This window comes from Zonotrichia albicollis, chromosome 3, assembly GCF_047830755.1.
Source record: "Zonotrichia albicollis isolate bZonAlb1 chromosome 3, bZonAlb1.hap1, whole genome shotgun sequence".
In the NCBI taxonomy this organism is placed as follows: Eukaryota; Metazoa; Chordata; class Aves; order Passeriformes; family Passerellidae; genus Zonotrichia; species Zonotrichia albicollis.
Window position 1 is genome coordinate 66840115 of NC_133821.1, and position 24190 is coordinate 66864304.

General features: G+C 40.1%; 1 protein-coding gene across 2 annotated transcripts in view; it reads left to right on the top strand.

Annotated features, from left to right (window-relative positions):
* Positions 1-2343: 2343 nt before the first annotated feature.
* SYNE1 (spectrin repeat containing nuclear envelope protein 1) overlaps positions 2344-24190 on the top strand; it is a 293660-nt gene continuing 271813 nt past the window's right edge. The window contains exons 1-2 of one of the 2 annotated variants that reach the window (XM_074537722.1): positions 2344-2363; positions 11715-11980. In XM_074537722.1, coding sequence (XP_074393823.1) covers positions 11917-11980 — 64 coding nt within the window. In that variant the 5' untranslated portion in view covers positions 2344-2363; positions 11715-11916. Of the gene's footprint in view, positions 2364-2859; positions 2998-11714; positions 11981-24190 lie in introns of those variants that run through there. The other variant, XM_074537721.1, reaches the window with a different exon arrangement.

The window sequence follows — 24190 nt, forward strand, 5'->3', positions numbered from 1 at the left end:
CCAAGTCATTGATTCCCTGTCCCCGGAGGTATTTAAAAGAGATGTAAATGTGATGCTTAGGGACAAGGTGAAGCAGTGGACTTGGACTGGGTTAACAGCTTGGCTTGATGATTTTACAAGTCTGTGTTCAAATGATATGATTCTTTGGTTAAATGTTTATGTATTTATGCTTGGTACAGCACATGGAAACCAGCCGTAGTGTGGCAATGCTGCCAGGTTGTACATAGATACTGTGTGGCAGTTTAGGACAGGAAGGAAGTGGCAACTATTGCTCGCTGCAAAACCTGTAGCAGGGAGGGTATATGCTCTTTTACTCAAACCAGGCTCAGCATTCACAGTTATAACAAATGGACTCAAAAGAGACCAAGAGACTTACAGAGTTATCCTGTTCTGCACCCTGACAAAGTATCAAAAAATTAAAAATGCCTTCCAGGAAGACACTTGTCTAGTGTGAGCTTAAATATCTTCCACACTGCCAGTTTCACTTCTTTCTTACGGTATGTGGTGCAAAGCTTTATTTCCTCCTAAAATTTTTGGTTCTGATATGACAATACCATGTACAAGGTAAGCCGATTACTTCTTGTTCTATGTACTGTGGATGCTAAGAAGTGATAATTTCCTTCCTTCTAGTGTTCCTTTAGAATGTTTTTATACCTCATGCCAGTTTTTAATCTCTAGATTGAATAACAATTTCAGACTTTTCTTTTGGATTAAGTGTTCTAAAGTTTCCACCACTCCCATGGCCATCCTCTGGATTTTCTCTAGCTGATTTAGACTTTTTTTGAAGTCTGGCAACCCAAACTGGGTCAAGTAGAGAGTGATACAATACTTAGGCAAACCAAAATGTTACTATACCTCTTTTATAGGTAGCATTTCTCTTTTGAGGAAGAGTGCCCCTAATTCTTCAGGGCAAAAGACCTCTTCATGTCTCAGCTAAAAGCAGCAGCCCTTGAGGGTGCTCTATATTATCAAATCTAATTGCTTGTCCTTTCAGAAAATATATTTACACATATCCAAGGGGCAACAGTTTCAGATCTTGACTTTTTAACAATTAAAAGCAAAATGGAAAAAGTAATAATGACAAATACATTGTTCTTAGGATAGCACAGACAATTTTTTTTCTAGCTGAGCTTTTAAAATATAGAGTGGAGCATTTAGTGCTGAAATTGAAGCTTACACTAGCAAGTACTTTTCTGAACTACTTCAAACAATAGTGGTATTACTATATGATGTCTGAGCTTTTGCAGTGAAGATGCTCTCATTCAGGTTAACACTCATATTCTTAACCTAGAAAAATAAGGTAGTGTTTTCTGAAAGAGGCAGCAAAGTGAGGAATTTTTTCAGCAAAAAGATATATGTAGAAAGGCAGGAGTCATAAACATGTTAGCATCCTCTTCCTTTGCCATTTTCAGTGCTGCAACTGGCATGGGGTAAGGCAGAGAAGAAGGACAAAGAGGTAGAGAAAAATTGAGCGAGAAAAGCTTTTCAGTTCCCCTCCTGCACACCCTCCCCCCACCCCAGAACACCACCCCTCCCACCCCAAACCAACCAAACAGAAAATCCCACAACCCTACAAAAGGAGAAAAATTTCAGGCCCAGTATGCCTGGTTACACTCATTGTCAGAAAGAGGTAATTTTTGTGGATGGCTGGAGGTGACCTAGATATGTATATCCCAGTTTCACGTGAATTCTTGCTGTAGCTCCTGGTACGTCTGCTTCTCCCACACTGGCTCCAAGTGTGCAATCCATAACTGCAAAGTGTTGGGGTAGGTGCCATAATTGTACGTGTTCATATCACGAGGGTAGCACCAATGTTACTATGACTGGTGCGAAAGGACAGGGTGATGCTGAGTGATCTCTGCTGCCTAACTCAGATTTTATCCATCCACTCAGTAAATACCCTGCATGCTAATGTTGTAGAATCACTGCAGCACTGCCAGAAACGATGAAAACTAAGAGGTTCATTGGCACTGCTTCTCTCAACTTCTCCATTTCAGCTCCAAATGAGTGGGGTTTTTTCCCAATGACACAGACCAGAGATGCTCCATCTCTTAAGCAGAAAAATATTTTCTGTCTCCGGCATGAAGATAGCCTTAATGGTGCCAATTAAAATTAAGCAGGGAAAAAGCAAAATTAAGTCACAGGGATTGTGCAATGTCTTTGGAAGAGGCAGAATCGTGTTTTATGCTGGGGCACAAGCACTGTTGCATGGTTAGCGTGGTCTGAGCTCGAAAGTGGCAGACCGTCTTGCCAGCTCCTTTGAATATTTCTGTCCTGCTGCTGTTATGTAAGAGCTGCTGTCCCAGTTTGCTTGTGCAGCTCTCTGCCTTATGCGTGATGATGCTCTGGAGCCTACGCCAAAGGTAATGCCCTACAGCACGCTCTACATTGCACCAATAATAATAACAATAATAGTAATATAACTAGTAATAGTAATTAGCAGCGACATCTCGATACAGTCGTTCTCAGGAGTATTTCGGCTACTCGCCAGAACGCACTTCGCGAGTGAGGCCGATGTCTTGTCCTACGTCTCCCCGGCACCGCGGTCAACGCGGCCGCCCCCGGACAAGCTGCCCCGGCTTTGCCGCTGCTGCTGCAGCCCGCAGGCGGCGGGGCGGGGCGGGGCGCGCCCCCCCCGCGATGCGCGCAAGGACGGCGGGCACCGGGGCACGGGCTGCAGCCCGCAGGCGGCGGGGCCGCGCTCCGGGAGCGCCGCAAGGCTACGGCACACGCAGCCCCGGCACCGGCGGTTTCCGCATCCCGGCACACGCATCCCGGCACACGCACCCCGGGCACACGCATCCCGGCACACGCATCCCAGCACACGCATCCCGGCACACGCACCGCGCTCCCGCCCTCTCCCCACCCCCGCACCTGCTTCCTCGCCGCGGGCCGGCGGGGCGGGGCGGGGCGGGGCGGCGGGCGTGTTGTGCTCGGTAACCAGGCAGCTGCGCCGGGCGCTCCGAGGCGCGCAGCAGCGCGGTGCGCGGGGCTGAGGTAAGGAAGGAGCGGCGGCGGGGCCGGGGGATCCCGGGGCTGGCGGCGTCTGGAGCGCGGCCGGGAAGAAGGGGGTCCCACGGGACAGCAGCCTCTGCTGGCTGCCCCCCGGCTTCTCCTGCCCCCCTGCGCACAGCTGTCTCGGGGTGAATCCGAAACTCCGTGCCGTGGTTGCGGAGTTCGGCCGTGTTCCGGGCTGGGTTTGAGGTTTTTGTCCTTTCGGAGCGGACAAACCCGGCGGAGGGCTGTGTTGGTTCTCCTCCTGAAGTGCACGTACGTGTGTGTTGCAGAGATAGCCAGTTTTCTGCTCAGTCACACACTGCAGGCCAAAACGTAGTTAACCAGAGGAAATGTGCCTATTGATGGGCGCTCCCGGGAAGCCAGTTTTAGCCTCGGTTGCACGCAGTGATGGTGCAAAAAGGACAAGTGCACCACCACAGAGATGCGTGCAGCCCGTATGTTCCCTGGCTCGTGTGGCAACTCCTCGGAGGTAAGACCTGCTGAAATACTCACCGACAAGGTTGTTACTAGGATTTTGACAACCATGTTCATGCTGAGGAGAAGTGCTTGTAAGGAGTGTTACAAAAGACCTGATACTGGAATTTGATGAGGAAATACTTATGTAAATCGTCTGTGTGATGGTGAGGGAAACTCCAGTGCGTCTGACTGTGAGGGATGTATACCTATGTGGCTTGTAGGGAAATAGTATGTGGTGTTTCTGGCTGCCTGCCAGAACTCTTGTAGTGCGGAGCCTGTTGAACGACTCCTAACAGGCACACGCTTTCCTGTAGTAGTACTAGTGATGGACTGTCTGCTCCCTGTGATATCTGATAGATATTTTTTGTGATTCTTGCATGCACTTCAGCACTAAGCAGCTCCCAAGCTGTAAATGCTGATGGACTATGTTAACATGTTGCCACCAGACAGGAAAAAACCAGGGTGCAATATCATTTTGGTTGGTAAACAGAAAGGCTTTTTTGTTTGTTATAGTGAATGTTTGTTCTGTGCTGAATGACATGAAAAAAACTGATTTCTGAGGTACAGTGTTAAAATTTTGGAGTTATTTATTTTCTAGTGAGAGTCAGGCATTGCCATTTGGAATGTTTCACACAGATGTTTTGCCCTGAGAAAGGAGCTCTCCAGAATGAGCGTGGTGCTGCGTGTTGCAATGATTAAATTCTCATCTTTGCAAACCCTGTTAGATGTGAATGTAGAAGGAATAATCCCTACACTTCCCACCTGTTCCTTTAATTCCTGTTCATAGTGTCTGCTTTGGCTTGTTTGTTTAATATTACTTTCAGTAATAATGTATGTCAATGGAAACTCCATGTTGCTGAGTATAAAATGCTTATGCATTTTGCAGGTGAATCCAAATATGCTTGAGATTTTAAAAAATTTTATTCTATCTTTTCTTTAGGCTGTTGTAATAAGTTTCAGTAGTGATTTGGACTGCTGTAATTAATACAGACACAAGAAACTTGTAATAACTATATGCCTTCATGCACCATTACTTTCTCTTTATTAAATATGAGAGTCCTCAGTGATGGTTTTTTTTTGGGACCTTAAGAACTTCATGGGAGCCATGTAGAGTTACACAGCCTGTCAGCCAGCACACTGCTCAAAGAAACTGACTTTGGTACTGGATCAGAGAGGGCAGAGGTGCATAGGGAAAGAACAGCACTCTGTTACATTTTGGGAAAGAGTGAGAGTTCTTGGCAATGAAGAGGCTCTTCCTGGGTGAGGCACTGAACAAGGCATGAACCCTTCAAGGCCAGCACAGTGAGAGTGCTGGGGGTCTGCAGAGCTTTGGTCCCAAGAGGAATGTACATACATTCACCCTTCAGACAAGACACTACATTAACCTACCTCAGCTGTGCTGTGTTAAAGGAAGTCAGTTGTGGCTCAATTCTTTTCTTATCAACTACTGGCAGTAGTTACTGAGAAAGTACATATATCAAAAATAAACAATTGTTTTTATACTTACTCCCTACCATGGTTAGTGACAAAACTTTAGAGTTCTTGTGTCTTCTTAGAGGTCATAAAACTAACAGCAGCGGTGTACATCTGAAGTGAATGGATTTTTGCCTTTGTTTCACCCAAAGGCACAATTTAAAGGGAAAAGCAGAGGGGGTTCTGCTTTTGCCTTCATTTGGCATTTGTCTGCCACTTGCTTATAAGTTACATGTATAGCAAAGTTTCTTGCTTGGGAGATGTGCAGGAATACCAAAGAGCTGACGCTTACTTGCTTATCTCAAACTTGGTTTGACCCACCCTTTCCTGAGATGCTTCAGTGTTTTCTATTTTAGTGGTCCTTCTTTATTTTTCCTCCCACAGATGTACCTCTGCAATGGTCTTGTGCTATAGGTCATGTTATGCCACAGAACTCCTAGGTGCCATCTGTGTTAAACCAGAAAATCAGAACAATTCTCCTACCATTAACTGGCTTACACTTCAGATGTGAACTTCACTCTGTCCTATTTGCTTGTGTATTGTGACCTCTGATCTTAATCTCACCCTGTCTTTGTCCATGCAGATAGTAAGCTCTTTTAGGCAAGGATTATATCCTGTGTTTGTAGAAGGTAATGAGCTACTGATCCCAGTCTCCTGCTATTATCAACACCTATATAACTGTAATATATTCCTGCACCATTTCAATAACAGGATTACTAAATTGTAGTTTAGTAAAGGCTGTCTTTAATTTTTTGTATCAATAAGTCTGAATGACCTTTCTTTGCACGTATCTAAAAATGTACGTTCTGCCAATTTTCCTAAAAAAAGCAAGTCTCTGCCTTTTATTTTCTCCTAGAACAGTTTGTATTTTCTGTTCAAATGGAATTACAGCTTTCAAGACAAGAATCACATCATTGGATTTTCATCCATCTTACAACAATACTAATAAAAAGTAGATAATAAAACGCTCACTTGCTGAAATGTAAATACATGTATAGATATGTGCATGACTAGGATCCTACAAATATTTTTTAAAATACTGGAGTCCGGTGGTAGGTAAAACATAGAAGATTGTATGCCATATATGACGTAGATTTAAATGTCAGATGTGCAAATTACCTTGAAATTGCAAATAATTAATTGCTGTTGCAAGAGCTTCAAGCTTCTGCAGAATGAAAAACTTTTGTTTAATTCCAAAATATGCTTAAGGATACCTAGATGAACCCAAATAATCTGGAGTTCCAGAAAGGATCTAAATTTCTCTCTCTGCTGCCCCACTTTCCTCAAGAAAAACAAATTTCAATACCTCCAGGTAGTTACTGCACATTTAGTCAGTGTGAGGTTGGATGGTCAGTGAGAAAGAACATTGTGTTTCAGTGTTCCTGTTTCAATGCATTTTTTTGTCAGTAGAGAAAGGAAGCAGATTGACAGTGTTGGTATTCAACCATCAAAAACACCTTTCAGAGCCAAAATTGCATTTTCCATGATCTTAGGTGGTGCACATTTATGTCCCATTGCCTTTGGGAAAGTTCCAGTATCCACTGATACACTTCTGCTGCATTGGGTTTAAGTGAGCAACTGCAAACTTGCAGTTCAGCTGTCAGAAAAAATTACCAAAGGGACTCCTCTGTTGGCCTGGATTTTGGAAGATCAGTGAGGAGAAACTGCATTTTCTCTGAGGAAAATAAAAGAACCCTGTTGGATCACTCTACCCCACTTCTTCATCCTAGCTCTGAATTTTATATATCCAGTAGACATCAAGTGCACCTTGACAAATTTATTCAAATAAATTTACAAATGCATTCTCATTACGTAATCTACTGGTTATCAGTATCCCAGAATGAATTTTATTGAGTTTTTCCACTTTTTACTTTGAGTTTATTTAAGAGATGCTGCTTCAATTTTTTGTCTAACCTTTGTCTATCAGAAATGTCTTCAGTGGAAACATCAGTATAATACTAATTGAAGCAAATTAATCTCCCCTTGATCTTATTTTCTGTTTTCTTTTTACTTATGTGGCTAAAAACCATTTGCTTGCTGTGTTTATTTCTCAGGTGGTCTTTTCGCACATCTCTCTTCAAGCCTGTATTTGGCACACGCTATGGCAGCGCTCGTCACTTCTCATGCTCTGTTTCTGCCCACTTATTTCTGAGTGATGGCTTTTCCAATTACATCTGTTTTCATTCTGTTCTGAACAGGTGTAAAGCTGCTAGACTTTGGATTTAAAGAAAGCCCCAGCCTGCTTCACAGGGGAGGCACTGTGCTTTTCAGTCTAATTGACCTCTCTGCTGATTTCCCTTTTATTTAGTTTTTAAGCACTGTGTTTGTAGATCATCTCCTGACCTGCTCAAATGCTTTGGATTATTCTTGTAATATTTTGGACAATGTCAATCACTTCCTTAGTTGGAGCTATTTTCTATTGATTAGCATTTTCTTCCCACTAGCAACTAACAGCCAACCTAAACCAGCTGTTTTTCTGACTATTTGCTGTATAAAAACGCAATTATAACCTCCAGAAAATTCTGGTTCCTATCTTTCTGTGAGTCATTTATTCCTGACTGGCAGGAGGCTCACTGCTGTCTCATAGAATTGCATCTGTTCCAGTAGTGTCTGTCAACCTACAGTATTTCCAAGACCTCTTCTGTTTCAGAAACAGAAGCTGTGGATCAAAGTGGACTTCTAGCACTACAGCAGTAAATCAGGCCTGGAAACAATTTTCCTGGAATTTTTTTCTCTTTATCAGTTCTCGGCAACTCTTGCTTACCAGGGAAGTCTGCCTCTTTGTTAGTACATAATGGCACCCCAGAACTTGACCTTATTTCAGTTGCTCCTGAGATTCTGTTCAGTTCATATGCTGTGGTTATTTTAGTTACTCCACTGTATTTCTTATATCTGTGTAACATTTGATTTGTAAATGTCTTCTAGCTGCAGGACTTCCTTGAATTTATTACTCTGTTTATTGTCCTCTCAAATATCTCTTTTTGAAATGTCCCAGATTAGAAACATCCTTTCACTGCCTGTCCCTGTCTATTTCTTGCTCTCTTCAATATCTTTGTTTATTATTTCTTTCTCCTTGTTTATCTGGAGTTTCTTTATCTATTCTGGTGCTATAATGGGAGTTTATAGAAGTCTAAAACAGTATTTTCAAGTACAGCCATACTTTCACATCAGTAGCTTCTTCTCCCGGCTCCTATATGTGGCATCAGCTTGGTGTACTGGGAATCACAGAACGGTTAAGACTGGAAGGAACCAGTGGTGGGGTCATCTGGAATCTGCAGTTTGTGGCAGCATAAAGTGGAGTCAGAGAATTGTTTACCTCTCCTTGGTCAGGTTTATCTTCAGCCCTTGTTGCACGTTGCATATGCCGTCTGCACCTAGCGGATGTCTCTTTGTTTTTCTGGAACCACGCTGCTGACAGGCAGGTCTGTTTGCCCTTCATATGTTTTGTAAACTTTCAAAGATATATTACAATCTGGTCTTGCCAATGCTATTCTAGTTTTATCAATAAAAGGAAAATATCTTTTCTAATTCAAAGTGCTCCTGAGCACAGTGAGAAAAAGAGGATTAAACAGGGGACGCAGAAAAGTTAACCCACAATAGATGTGGTGTTTTTCTTATTTCTTCCATAGCACAGATGTCTCACTTTCCTGGCATTTGAAGAGAGGAACAAAATAATCCAGAGAATTGTAAACTGCAATTTAATAAGTGCTAATGGCTCTTATATGAGAAAAGTTAATGTTTCCTCTTTTCATCTAAATCCAGAGTACTGGTATATTAATATAAGAAAATGGTGTCAGTGTAACTTTTTCCATTGAATCCAGAAAAGAGGCAAACATAAGAAAAGATTTACCTAATTTATATGCAAACCCTGTTTCACTCTTGTGTGTTGATTCCATGTATGTTCAGATAAAAAAACCAAAAGAATAATTTATAATGAATAATCACTTGTTGAACGCTAAAAATGGGAATAGCTCATATTCGGGGCTAGCTTCAGGTTTATTTCAGGTGACGGCTTCCAAGATTTAAGCCATGCATTTTTTTAAAAACCTATGTACTTTGAAAACTTATCCATTTCAAGACATTTCTTTGTGTCTGACACACAAATTTAAAGTCATTCAATTTATTAAAAATTACTTTGTGTAGCAACTATGCAAATAATTAAGATTTTGATGCTTAAAAGTCTGAAAAAGGTAATCTGTCAGCAGGAAAAAATATTTTCTTGATGGCTTTAAGTATTTGTAAAAGCCGATTAAAATAACCTGTTCTACATTACATTGAATATGTGACTGTCCACATAGGATTTTTTGTTCTGTGAAACTTCAGGTATTGCCTAAAGAGAGGTGAGAAGGGTGCATGAAACTTTGTTTCATCTGTTCTGCTGGTGTTTTGCTGTGTTCTGAGCTGTGGTTTTGTGCCTATGGAGGTGACTAGGCACACGAGAATCTTTCCTTCCTACCTGTACTAACTTAGTGTCACCTTTAAATGAGTTAATTCCTACTGCTTGCAAAGGAGCTTTTGAATGAGGAGCCATATTTAGAAGCTCACATTCTTCTTATGCAGCATATAATTTAATATCAGCTAAATAAATTATTAATTGCAAGTCTGCCACTTATTGTGCACAGTGACTCAGCCTGCTGTATGAGTATATTGAACATACATCTTCATAACACTTTTCCAGACTCTCTCAACTTGGACTTGGATCAGCATGTTCCACAGCTCCTGTAAATCTGCTCATGTACAGCTGATTTATGACAGCTCTGTCACAGTGTGAGTGAAACTGGTGTTCTGGTATTGTTACTGCTTACTGCTGTTAGCCAAAAGCCCAATCAGATGAGGCATTTTTAATACCCCTTATCTCTGCCCATAAATTCGTCTAGCAGCTTGCTAGTGCAAGTGGCTGTACCCAGCTTACAGCATTGCTCAAAATGTTAGCAGTGCCACTGCTGCAGAAACAAGGCTACATGTAACCCACTGTGTTACAAATATTCTGGTTTGGATGAGGTTAGGAAAGCTGATGTTTAATTTAAATATTGCAGGGGAAGCAAAGTTCACCAAGCTGTCATGTGTGAGCACAAGAAACAGAAATCCTCCTCCTGCTCCCCCTCCACTCAGTCAGGTGCTATTTGGTGTGCTGTTGCTGATGCTCTCTGCAGTGATTTAGCAACACCAGGGGACCATCAGCCCCAGCCAGTGTTGCGTTGGGGGCACCTTCTCGTGCCTGCTTGACACAAGCATGAGGCTCCTGCCAGGGTGCCTCTCCATGCTTGGGAAGGGGGGGCTGATAGGCGAGTCCCTGTGCACCCCAAGAAGTGTGTGGGGCAAAGCCTGGAAGGTGGGAAGGGCTATGGAAGGGAGGAGGCCCTTAAAGGAAAGAGCAGACACACGTGTGTCTGCACATATAGGAGCATCCAGGTGTCATGGGAAGTGTAGACATATGTAAAAATAGCAGCAGTGTGTCTGGAGTAGGTATTAGCATCATGGGGACGTGCAAGAGAACAGCCCAAAGACATGGGTGGACTCTGCAATCTGTTCTGCCCTGTGGCCCAACAGAAGTGTGCTTCCCTCAGCTCCACTGATCTAAAGGCACCTTGGGCTGCTGATCTGAGCAGCATTTAGGTCTCTAAAATACAAGGTAAACTGTAGCATCGTGTGTTGACTGCAGTAAACATACAATAAAAAGCATCAATAAGAGGGAAAGCAGGATGTGCCTTGGGTCAGGCATGGTTTGAAGGGTTAGAAAAGGAAATGTTGAAATGTCATTTCCTCTGGCTGCCCTTGCATGTTGACACAGCTCCTTTGGGACAGTTCATCGTGCCTGAAGCTGTGCAGCCTAAAGGCTTGGCTGATGATGGAGGACTCTATTCTCTGACAGACCTTGGGGCCGGGAAGAGAGGAAAGTGCACAACACAAATGAACCCACTCACATCTCTGATATTGATCAGCTGTGTATCATCTTGAATTTGGGGTGCACCCAGAGTGTATGGTATGAATCCAATTATTCTTGGTGTCTATACATTTCTTATCAGGGAAATCACTGCATACATACATGCACTTGTTCCTCAGAAGATAAGAAGTTATTGATAGAATTATCTGAAGAATCTAATTAGGTTATATTTAGACCAGATTTGTAGTCACATAGATTTTTATTATAGATGCAGAATTGTAGCAGTGTTCATGTAGCAGTTCTAGTTCACAGCTTATGATGTTAAATGACACAAAGATAGCATAATTATAAAAAAAAAGAATACAAATACAACTTTATTTAATAATGAAGTATATTAATTTCAATATTTCAAAATAGACCACATTGTCAAGTGGAGTTAGGAGTTATCGTGACCAATGACTTTCTGTTACATGCTCCTTCCTACAGTAGTGAAATAAAATGAGAGTTTTACAGTTTTTGGATTTTTACAAGTGGTTTTGTTTCTCTTTTAAGCTTAATAGGCTCTATGTAAAAAAGTATTACAGTATTACTTTTAATAAGTATAATATTCTTATTATTTCTAAAACAATATCCACAAGCATCCTCAGGAAAGCATTGATGTCTGGTGCATTGCCAGTTGTGTTTAATGATTTGTTTTTGCAGCTTCATTCTGCCTGATGATTGCCAAGCAAGCTTTCAGCATTAATTATATTTCTGGTTGGGGTGTACACTACTGCCAAAAACATAAACCCTTTACCTGTTAAGATAGCCATTAAAACTCAGACTCTTTCTTTTTTCAGAGCTGGTGAAAGTTTCCTCTAAACTTTGGTCCTTTTTTTCTCAGGTGTTAAGGTCATTTACCATTGCCTTGCCCCGGCCCTATGGGGGCCAGCGTTGGACTGGAGGTGTCTGACTGGCTCGGGGATGCTCTGCCACGGCTGAGGGTTGAATGCTGAAAGGAAACTGTCCAGGATCCTCGTCCCACTGAGCTTCACAGCTTGGAGGGAGAATTCTGTTAGGGAAAGTGGACTCGCTGCAAAGAGATCATGGCTTCATCCCGGCTGGTGGCAAGATCTAGAGACATTGCCAACGTCATGCAACGGCTTCAAGGTAAGGGACTGACTTGGGCTGGCACTCTGCCTTGCCCTTGTAAATGCAAGTTCCTATTTTCTACTATACTGAACAGTCAGAACAATATCTCTGAAGTTTAGTAACTGTTCTAAGCTTATCTATGGCATGTGCTTCTAGTATATCCAAAGGGCTGTGATTGTATGTCTCCTTTGGCATAGCATACGCAGTCATGCTTAAAGCAGTTGACATGAACATGGGACAGTACACTGAATTGAAGCTTATGAGACTGGTTTTGGTTCTGTTTCTCCCAGGTTATTTGATGTGTGTATCAGTTTTCTCATAGAAAAGAGAATAGAAATGATATTCATCCTTTTCTCACCTACAAAGTGATCTGGTAGATATTTTATCCTGATAAACTAATATTTATTAGTTTAGCAATGAGATCTGTGAATTATTATATTGAAGAGTTCATATCTCAGTGAGCTTATTATTAGTCCTCAAGTTGATGACCTTTTAGATAGCACATCACAGGATGTCTTTGCAATATTCTTTGAGTACTCATTATGGTTTTATGTTCCTATAATATAGCATTACTAAATAAATCTGTTGTGTTTTCTTAGAAGTTCTACATCTAACTGCTGCTAAAAGATTGCATTTGAATTTTTTTCTTAAATTCAAATAATGATATTGTCTAGAAATAAATTGTCAGTGCTGCTGTAGATTTCACTCCTATTAACTTTTAAACTCAATCATAAATCCCTGGCCTTCTTTCCTCTACAGACTAGTTTCTGCTGACTTCAACAAAAGCTTGTATGCACAGAACCTTTGATACCCCCTTCTGCATCCTCTAAATCTGGAAGCATAATCTCCTCCTGGGTTTTCCTTCCATTTATTGTTTTTCAGTTCAGGAGATCTGAACTTAGCTTCCCAGACACCAGCTACTACTAGTATGAGTGATTTCCATGTAGCCTCAGTAGATAAATGGAAGAGTCTGTTCTATTTAGGCCTGCTACAGCACTTCATCAGTTCCAACATGGTTCTTCTTCATTTTCTTCAGCCTTTTGAGCATTTACTATATGTTCCCATTCTGCTTTTATGTCTGCTAATTCTTAAGCCACAGTGTTGGACAATGGCTGTTCAAAGTGCCAACAAACATTGAGTGAGGAAATTTTGTGCTCAGAGGATTTATGGTTTATGCATTAGGCTAAGACACTCCAGGTAGATTTGAATGAGACTGTGCAAGGGCACAGTGAGGCAGCCTTGCCCACAGAGCAGACAAGGGGCTTGGGACACAGTGTGTGTACATCACAGTGTATAGGATATAGGATACACAGTGTGTATAGGATACTATACTCATGTTCTTAGTAGGTATTCCAGGAAAAAAATACTGAGAGACTTGAAGCAAGAAATGAAATAATTATGGAACTGTGAGACCTTCTGAGGAATATGAAGAAATGCATGAGAGAAATGTGCTCCAAGTTTATGGGGACATATTGAAAAGGGGAGCATCAGGGAGCCAAGCTGTGTTCAGGAAGGATTATCCAGGCTGGTACTCTGAAGCAATGTATAAGGAGGATGCTACAGAAGGTATTTACAGAGTGTGGGGGCCATTAATTATCAGACTGTTATGTGCTTACTTTCTAAACATCTGAAAAGCTGTTGCTGACAAAATGGCTGTTCTGTTCATTTGAATTTTGTGGTTTTTTACTCTTTGTCTTCATTTTTATATATTTGGCTCTGCTGAAATCTGATACATAGTTCAGTCTGCTATAATCTTTTTATATTATTTTATTTTTGGAAATTAAGCAAAAATAGTTACATGAATTCTGAAGTGAAGACGTTTGAAAATAAAACATATGAACTAAATGGAAATTTGCCATCACATGTTAATTTCAAGTCATACCTGTAACTTGGTTATTTGCTTCTCAGATGAAATCAGCTCAGCTTGGTATTGATGGGATCTGAGTTTTGCTGCAGATGCACTATTTCAATAAATCACCTGTGCCAAAGCTAGAGTGCTTGGAGCCTAAATCTTTTTTTAGTCTGTAGTTCTGCATTATGGATGAGCAGGCAGTCTGCACTGCGACTACCTAAGCCCTTGTGTATTGAGGTTGCTCCACCTTTCAGAAATTACAGTCAGCTGAAATTGGAGTAGATGGGCATAGGAGCACAGAGATATTTCTTGGCATGTTTGTGTGGCAGCCCAGAGTCTGTGCAGAGCCAGGTGCACAGCTCAAGGTGAGAGTGGAACTGACAGCATTCAAGGTGTAGCAGGAATGGCACTGGTTTGGGGGGTCCTCAGTCGGTGCAGAGCAGCAGTTGTGCTTTACAACACCTGTTTCTGTACCTGGCTGTAAGCTGAGGCAGGAGAGTTCTTCTGGTGTGATACTGCTTAGACAGTGCTGCAAGATGTCGGTGTTGGAAATTCATCATCACTGAGAGGTAAAGCAAGCTGTGCTCCCTCCTCCACATTGTTCTCAAATGTGCCTCATGGGTTTCCAGTGAGTGCTTGTGGTGGGAGAGCGTAGGAAATACCAGAAAAATGCCACTCTTCACTGGGATTCTCAACACCAGTTCTAAAATATCTGCTGTACCCACTTTTAGTGAACACAACTATATATGCTCTCCTAAAATCTTTCAAGTAAGAAACAAAGTTGATTCTGTGTTGGCTGGGTTTTTTAATTTGTTTATTTGGGTTTTTTAATATAAATATTTCCAGTCACTTCCCTTTGGTAATTATGATACTTCCAATACATTCTGCACATATGCAGAGTTTTTGAATAATGTCGTGTGTTGCTGGCTCAGAAATTCACCTGGGGCAAACAGCCATGATAAACTTGCTAGTTCTAGGTTTCATACAATACCTTAGGCTTCCTAGTTGTTCATATTATAAAAGCATCCATAAAACCTGGGCAGGACTAGTGTACACCTTCAATATGAGTTACATTCCTGGGACTGGTTTTTGGATTACTCTGGGAATTAAAGCCAGTTGGCACAAAAGCACTGCTCCTTAGCCTACAGGAAGTGCAAGTTCATTGGCATTGTAACTGTATGCTAAAGATTCTTAAAGCATCTTTCTTAGCTACAAATATCAAACCAAAGAGTGCTGGGGAACAGGCTGGTAAATCTCTTACCAATTTGCAATCTCTGCCATGATGAAATGAAATATTTTCTGTTAGTATGCACTGTTAACAGGCAAACTGCAGTCATGCTCATGCTGTCCTAAAGAAAAAAAAACGAAAACAAAGAAATGCCTCATTTATCCCATTCCTCAGGACCTTGTTGTTTCATTATGCTGACTTGTTCTTACTGGCTTGTAAGGTGATGTTGAACAGTCACTGTAGCATACTATTACTGCAGGCTTTTCTAATTCCCACTTTTTCGTCCCTCTGTGTATTTTTTCCTTCCAATTTGTCATTTAGTAGTCTGTGCTGAGTGAAGACTTTTGTGAGTGTCATTGTGTTCATTATTGTGTGGTCTATTTAATCAAACAGGACACTTTTCCCCTTTCTTTATTGAATTACCAAAAATTCAGTCTGCACTACAGTATAAACATATATGCCACCCAAATAAGATTGCTGTCATATAACTGATATTTTGAGACTCATCCATTTTAACTCCATGCAATAAAACCAGTTCTAGAGTGTACAAAGTACAACAATTTAATCAGCATAATGTTAAAGGACAATAAATTTGTTGTCTTAAAAAACCCTCTACAAATGATAGAGAACCATAAAAAATTCTTTTCCATCTTTCATTTCTTCTGGATTGCACCACTGTTCTTATTAGGCTCTTAAATTCACTCTAGATTGTGGGTATTTTGAGGTTTTCTAAAGTCACTTAGAGACACTTCATGATGTAGGAAAAACTAAGGCGGGAAAGCAAGCAACATGATCATGCATGAAGACTACCCATGCTGGAAAGGAGACATAGTTCTAGTACCACTCATACACTCCAGAGAAGCTTCAATACAGGCAGATCAAATTAGCTTCAAGCCCAGTCCTTATTTTATGTAAAAGTACATACAAATGGCTATCATCTTCTGTAGTTTTATGCCTTCCTTACATTAGCACTGTTCACAGAATGTTGTGTGTTTGTTTTTCTCTCTCTTTGTCCTTCCTTTTTTGTCCCCATCCTCTTTGCCTTAAGTTTGGCTCTTCTTTTCCTTCCTTTTTAACAGCCTAGCATTTCTTTTCCATACCAGCAGCCATTAAATAAACACTATGGATTTTTTTCTGATTAGCTGATAGGCTCTTTGTTAATGTGTACCTTTGGTGTTTTCCTCTGTTTTTTCTCTAAGTCAACAGTGCCAAGAGCCACAGTTTAACATTAAGCTAGAGCGATTTAACACGTACCTTGCTTCACTGCATGCACATTCCAAGCTTTGTTTTCACCAGTATTCTTCTTCTTCTTACCTTAGACCTGAGGTTTAGGACTTGGTTTGGCCAAGTGAGCTCCTGGGTACAAGGCAGTATCTCTCCTTCAGTGCTGTTTACCATTTTATTGTCGGAAAATCTGTAGTGCAAGATCATGTTTGTAAACGTCAGCAAAATTGAAAAGGTGTGCTTGACCTGGAAGGGCATGCTGCACATCTTTGCACAATTGAGTTTTATCCCTGTATTACAAACACTGCTCTGGTCAAGGTTTCCTTCTATCCAGTTTCCTTGTATGTACTGGTTCCATGTAGTCGTGCTGATGCTTTTTCCTTGCAGTCTTTCACTATCTAAAATGCCCCAGTTTGTTTTCTTGCATCTTTCTTGGATTTTTCTTGAATTACAGAAAATGTAAATTATTAGTCTGTTGAGTGAGAAAATCTTGTCTCTAAGGCAATCCATTACTCACTGGCAGTGTGTTAAGGGAAAATAAGCACTTTTGACTCTATTGACTGGTATGACCTCTATGATCCGAAGGTCAAGTAAATCTAAATGATGAATTAAGAATCTGAATAACATTGCAGCCCACATGTTACCTGACAAGAGGAAATCATGCAGGATTTCAGTCTCTTTTCTATTATTTTATCAGTGTGAGAAAACTTAAGTTAATGCTGTTTCAGAGCAAAGTCCTGAAATACAAGGTTTTTGTGTGAAGGTTAAGACCGCTGGAAAAAACCCTATCATCATAGCTGAAAAGAAGATCATTAAAGGGTAAAAACAGTATTTTCATCTACTACAACAAAAACATGTGAAAGGATAGTCTGCATCTGAAGATATTCAAGTAAAATAGTAGTTAATATTTGATAATATAATCATTTTAGAAGTATTTAATTTTGCTTTATGCATATGCAAACAAGTTCGCTGAGAATCCACTTTAGGCTTTTTCTGACCCAGGTATGTGATGGTAACAATCTGATTTATTCCTAGTAGAGAGAAGTTCTGAACTATCTGTAGGTATTGCAAAAACATGGGGGAAAGGATATGATCAAAACATTTCACTAGTAGTACAAATGACTAAAGTATGAACTGAATTTAGGCATCATGTTATATTAGAATATTTTGTCAGATAGTTAGACTGTTTTGACATATGGTGCAATAAGTATCTCAGTGGAAAAAACCATATGCTGCTTTTATTTATTTATTTTTTTTAACTGCAGTTAGCTTTCACTTTGTGTTCTCTTCAATGAGAACTCAGTCCTGAGGCAGTATGTGAAATGCAGAATGTATTTTAGTGAGGCATGGTCCTGCATTCTTATTTTCAGATGGTTTTTCATCATTAATAAATTTCAAGTTAGTGATTTAAAGTAAATTTTTAGAAATTTATTTAAAGTTAATGTTGCCATCTCTTTGCTTACATTTTTCTACTGCTTTGACCACAAAACTAACAATGTAAGTCAACATATTCCTAATTACTTTTTTTTCTTGCTTTTACTTTTGATTATTACTGTTTCCACAGGTTGTTAAAACAATCTGTTCTCCTCTTTCCATTTAGTTAGTCAACAAGAACACAAAGCACTAATAATCACACAGTTGATATAAATTGCATCTATATATATTTGCATTTGAGTTGCTTTTTAAGGAAAAAACAACATATTTTTCCAATTTTCATCTGAGATAAAGTATATATTTAGGGCAGAAAATGGCTGACGTGGTGGTGTCTCACACTGAGATTGCTTTCATTTAGATGTGAAGAAACACAATTTAAAAATTGAAATTCTTCTCCCATGCTACTATTAAAACACTGACAAGATTCATTGCACAAAATGTAGGAGGCAAAATGCAAGAGGAAAATCTTCCTTGGACAGTTTTATAGATAGTGGTTAAAATGCTGTATCTTAAATACAGTGAATATCCAAAACATGTCAGGCAAGTTGTGTTTTACATGAACTGTCTTCAGCTCTGTGCTGCTCACTATGATTTGACAAGTTTGTATGTAGGCATCCACACTGCAGCTGTTTAATTTTGGGTTTGATAAAATGTTATCTGAGGCTCAAAAACTGTTTTCAGTTAAGATTCTGTCTCAAAATAACATCTGCCATATTTGTTACTGGTGTGAAAAAACATATGTCAGGAAGTCTAAATAGGGACAATTATGTGTCATTTTTGATGGTTTAGTGAAGATAGAGATTTTGAGAAGGAAAATATTGCAGTGTTTATTTTTCTAGCAGCCCTCTCTATTCTGACAGGCTGCTAGACAGTTATTTTAGTAATAGCTTTGGGTTGGGGGTATCAAGAAGCAGAATAGATTCAAAATATTTTGATGACATATTTTTATGCAGGTTAGACAACTTATCAGTTTTCTGGTTTGCAATTTCCTATTTCTATTATATACACTGCACGCTTGAAAAATTAAACTTCATTTCCTCAGAGCTGTGCTGTAATACCTTCCTACAATATATTTTGGTGTGTTATTAAATTTGAACATAGATTATTGTCATCACCCTAAATAATGGTGATGACAATGGCTCCCTTTTGGAATGCCACATTTGTTGTTTTTTCATAATAGAAGAACTGAAAAATGCAGGAGGACATGCCTCTTGTTACTAATTAATAGGGATTAAAATAGTTTAGTAGATGAACTACTGCTGATCATGCTTTGACACTGATGTAGAGACTTCTGTAACATAAACGCAAAATATTTCAATGAGAAAGTTTGTTTTGTTTTTTTTTTTTTACAATTTGGCAGTAATCATGTTTTGCCCTTTTGTAGAAATTAAAAGCTTCACCATCTTTCTTTACCAGGATGATAATATACTTTAAAGAATATACTTGCAGGTAGAAAAAGCACATAAATGAAAATTAACATGTAACAGTTACTCGTAATTTATTCCACAGACTTTTTTTATAGAATGCCATTTTTATTTTGCACTTTAGACTGCATTTGCTTAAAAATATCCTCATTTCTATCACAAAGCTTCTCCTTGTGACTCATACCACTGAGTTCTAATTTTAGACTCACACTGAGGTTTTTAGTTGGCAGTTGTATGTATCCAGGGGAATCGTCTATTACTGGGTGCAAGAAAACAGGCTACTTGTTCTGTCTTTCATCCAATATGAGAAGGAGCTTTATGAGGGAAGTGTCAATGACTTATTAAGAATCCAGCAGTCAAGAAATAAAGAAAGAAAGAAAACCCACCAAAACCCCCCTCTCTAGCTCTTTAGAATTGATGTCTTCATGGTGAACTAAAAAGAGATGTTTGAAAGATGTTATTACATTTTACAAGTAGTTATAACTGACTGGTAATTGCACAGCTATATTTAAAATTCAAATTCTGATTGCTAGTAATTTGGGGTGTAAGTTTTATTATTCTAATTTTTTATAGACTTTAAGTTGGGGCTACTCCATGTACAGTGTTCTTTGCACAAGGGGTGTAAAGAAACTGGGACTAACATTAAAAAAAACTAGCTTACATACTGTACTTTGGAAGAGATCCTGATTATATTAAGTTCTCAGTAATTCAATATCAGAATGGTTAGGGAAGTAGCAGAAAAGCAGCTGGATGTTTCAGGGTAAGCAGCCTCCAGGTGAGAAGGAGAAATGCTGAGTTACTGCACAGTGAGGACAGTTCTTGGGCTCCAGCTCAGCCCCTGCACAGCTTGGCCTGGGGGCCAAGAGCTCATACCTTAACCTTCTCTCCCTGGTTTATCTGCCTTTTATGCTTTCCCTGCTGAGGAGTCATTGCTGTTAACAGAGATGGCTGTGAAATATCTTTTTGAGCTTCATCACATGGAACATAAATATTAATATATTAAGACATGTCATTTGTCTGGATTCTTTTACTGTAATTTCACTAGATTTTGCGTAATTACTTTTCAGTATTTGTTACATAGTCTTTTATACTTTTAAGAGGATTATTCCCTCCCTGATGTACATTGGTTTAAGTGACTATGGAGAATGTATGTAATCTCGTCGTAACACTGTTAGGCTTGTGACACAGCCCTGTGAAACCTGTAAATCTCTAAGCTGAAGACTCTTGTATTCACCCGGATAAGAGATACATCTAGAACATTTAATACCACTTTTTACCCACATAGCCATTGCTGCTAAACAAGAGTTGAGATTTAGTTTATTCAAATCACCGAGCTTTAGCTGTGCCAGTATAATTCTGGGAAAATTCATCGTCCCCTTAGAGAGATGCCAAAGGCCTGTACAAATGTAGTAAAATGTTCCCTTGCTTTCTGTCCCTCACTATTAGAGACCAGCTCATGTATCTTGCCATAACTGCTTAGCCTGTCCTGCCTCTGGCAGCTTGCCTGGGAGTCCCCATCGGTGTGCCTGGGTGGGCACAGTGTCCTCACTGCACACTGTGGACTTCCCGTAAGTCTTTACTTAAGGTGCTATTGCGAGAAAGCCACAGACCTTGTCAAGGCAGCAGCTGTTCTGTAAAGACTTTATCTTAAGCTCATTAAAACAGAGGAAAAAATCTTCTTTCCATAAGGTGAAGGGAATGAACAACAACAGCAATTGTACATGGAGAGTATTACTGTTAGCTTTCCGGTCTCAGAAGGGAAAAAAATCCCCAGCTCTACATGCAAGAGCAGTATTCAACATGATTTGTGGCCAAAGCAGTGTAGCAAAGGAGAGTATTTACTTGCTTACATTGACTTATATATATTAGAAAAAAAAATCAACTTAGGAATGGAGCTCTTTGTTCTCAGATTTTCTGTTTATAAGAATTTATGGTAATTTGTAGTAAATTCACTTTTGGACTGTGCTTTCATTCTCCCAAGGAAATTCAAGTAAATTATTACAGTTACTGTGTAAAGACCTGTGTCTTTATTCTGTTTGTTTTGGCCAGGGTTTCTATTGTCTCATTTGCCAAGACATCCCTAAGCTTTTCTAAGTCCATGTGGTACAGCCATTCCCAGTTCTGAGGCTGCAAACTGCTCCTGGCATATACAAGACAAATAATACAGATGAATTTTCCCTTTTGACTCCAGAAACATCTACTGCGTAATGCAGAAACATCATGTTATTTTTCAGAAGAGAATCAAGAGTGAGCATCACCAGTTACAGCAGTAATGAGCCAGTTGTACCAGCCCAGCCCTTCTCTGCTGGGAGCTGAGTGCTGTTTTGCAGCCTTGGCATTCTTAGTGCATTCACTCACAGGTTAACCTGATGTGCCTTGGCACACTGAGGACAAGAAATACCTTTCAAGAGAAGTCACAAAGCTTGAGCTCCCATCCAAATGAGTAGGGAAGTGTTGGGAATGGGCTCTTCACTCAAATTTATAGTCCAGCTGGCATTCCCCCATTGGAGTGTATTGGCACAAAGCTCAGACTGTGGTGCTGAGATGATTCTTAAATCAACCAAAACTCAGATTTTTGGACAGGAGAGACAGAGATGGGACTATGCAATGATCAGTTCCAAGTCAGTGGGAAAAAAAAAAGGTGACTAAGCTATTGTGTTATCAGAGGTCTCCAGGCATTAATGTTTATTAGCAGGTGTGAGTTGCAGTAATAAAACACTCTCGTTTGAGACTTATTAGACAGGACATAAGTCTAATTAACCTGGATTTCTGGATTTTTTTGTATTACTGAAGTTGTATGTTGCAGGAAGAATAAGATCTGAAAAGGCATTTGGGCACCTGGAAATGGATATTGCCATAAAAAGGCAAGATGTGTATTTTTAATACCTCTTTACATGCCTTACTTAAGCTTCCAAGACCTGAATTCTCTATAATTCATGGACAAACAAATAAAGTGAATTTAAAAAAATCTTCAATGAGATTGTATTGAGATTCTTATTAGTACTGAGAAATGTCAAGTTTGTCATTTACAAATTTATTTAATACCCTAAACATAGTTAATATTTCTAAATCTAAAATCTTGTTTATCAGCAGTTGTAAGATACAGTCAATGGGCTATCTTGGAACTACTAACTTTGTTCTTTATTCCATTAAGTAAAAGTGAAGCCATATGACCACCTTGTTTACATATTCATCCTACTAAAAAACTACACCTGTTTCGAAAGCTTTGTATTGATTGCTGCTTTTTCGTTCAAATGAATCTAAACTTTCTTGAATAGAAAGCCTTCAATCTTGCTGTGAAGATTTTGCTTTCTGCTTTCCAAAGAGACAGGAGCTCATTTTGATTTTTTTTTTCTGGGTGACTTTCTCAGGAGCAGAAAACCTGCTGCTTCTGCATTGCACTGTATTGTGGAAAGGAGTTTAGTTGTATAATCTGCTTTCCTGGTCTTGCTTTCCAGAATGGCCTTTTGTTTGGTCACTTTGGTGAACATGTTGTACATAGCCTTGTTGCATAATTCTTCTTTCACAATCCTGAGCCTGCCTTTTCATCTGTGTGGTTAGTAAGAGAGCTGGAGGTGTGATCAGCTGCCAGAAGTGATTTGAATAAATGAGAGGAATCGTGAACAGCTAATGGTTGTGTTTACATCTGGTTTCTAAGAGACTAATAGTTCAGGCTTACTGTTTCTCTGTGTTTATATTTGAGATCTTGAGCACATCTAAATCCTGTATTCCCTGGGCACACTTTTGTCTGCACAAAAAAATTACACTTCGTTTTTATCAGTAAGACGTCATCAGTTTTGAATAGGATAATACATCCATTTATGAATGAGATTAAATAATGGTGTGCCATTGGGCTAATTCTTTACTAATCAAGGTGCTTTTTTGTTGCTGGGGGGGGAGGTTTGGGTTGTTTGGTTCGTTTTGGTTTTTGGTTGGCTTTAGAAACAGGTGTGCCAAATATGTAGTGAAGTAGCACATTTCAACCTGTGAGGGAAGTAAAGATAGTGTCACTATCTGGGTTGGAATGAAACAGAAAAGTCTCATTCTCACCAACTCCTGTAAAAGTGTAGCATGCAGCATGATCTTTACTGCAGTCATGAAGAATAAATCAATTCCTAAAACTACTGAGCTGCTTCAGTACCAGAATGTTTCTACAAATCAGGTGTACATCTCTGTGCTGGCAGGAATCAGCTCCACATAAACCCACTGGTAGTTACAAGTAGTTATTTTTGTTTATTATTAATAGCTGGTTGTTCCTGTTGAAGGGCTGAAATATTGTTATCAAGAATAGGAAGTACCTTAATGTGGTAGTGTGTTGTTAAGTTTCTTGTGTTATTCCCCCAATTTATGTATTGTTCTCCCCTATTATGTGTAAAATGGTTTCGTTCCCCCTTCTTTCCCGCCACCTTAGCCTGCCAGCTAAGTTGCTATAGCAACCGCTATTCATAGTTGCCGATATGTAATTGCTCCTCCCCTGGTTTCCCTTATAAGTGAAAGTTGTTTCCTCCCTGTCCAGTCAATCACTCCCTTCCTCCTCCCAGGTTTCGAGAACCTTCTCCTCTCTGGAGATGGTGGTTGGCTGGGGTCCCAGGACACCTCCTTTACCTTTTGATTATTGGTCTCCATGGAGTGTCAGTTCTGTGAAGTTCATCCCCTCACCTTTCCCGATTGGCTCTGCCTGTACCCACCCCCCTTCCTTTATAATCCTGTTTTCACCCCCTATGAAAAAAACTTTTTCCCGGCTGGTTTCCCGGTGTTTTTTGGATCCTGCATCACCTTCAATAAACCGATGTTTAACCCCCGGGAAATGGTCAGCTCCGTTCCTCTCCTATACCAGCGAGGTACGCCAGTCCGCAGCCAGCACAGCCCGAGGCCATCAGACGCCGAAGGGTGCTGGCCAGGAATTGCAGAGGGGCGTCGGCCTTTCGCCCTCAGCTGGTCGGATTCTAAACTTCGGGCCACATACGTTCTCCTCTGCACCTTAAAATTTGGCTTAACATCAGTGACTTTTATCTTCAGCAGTGTGTTTGAGAAATCACACTGTAAGTTTCACCAGTGTATTTTCT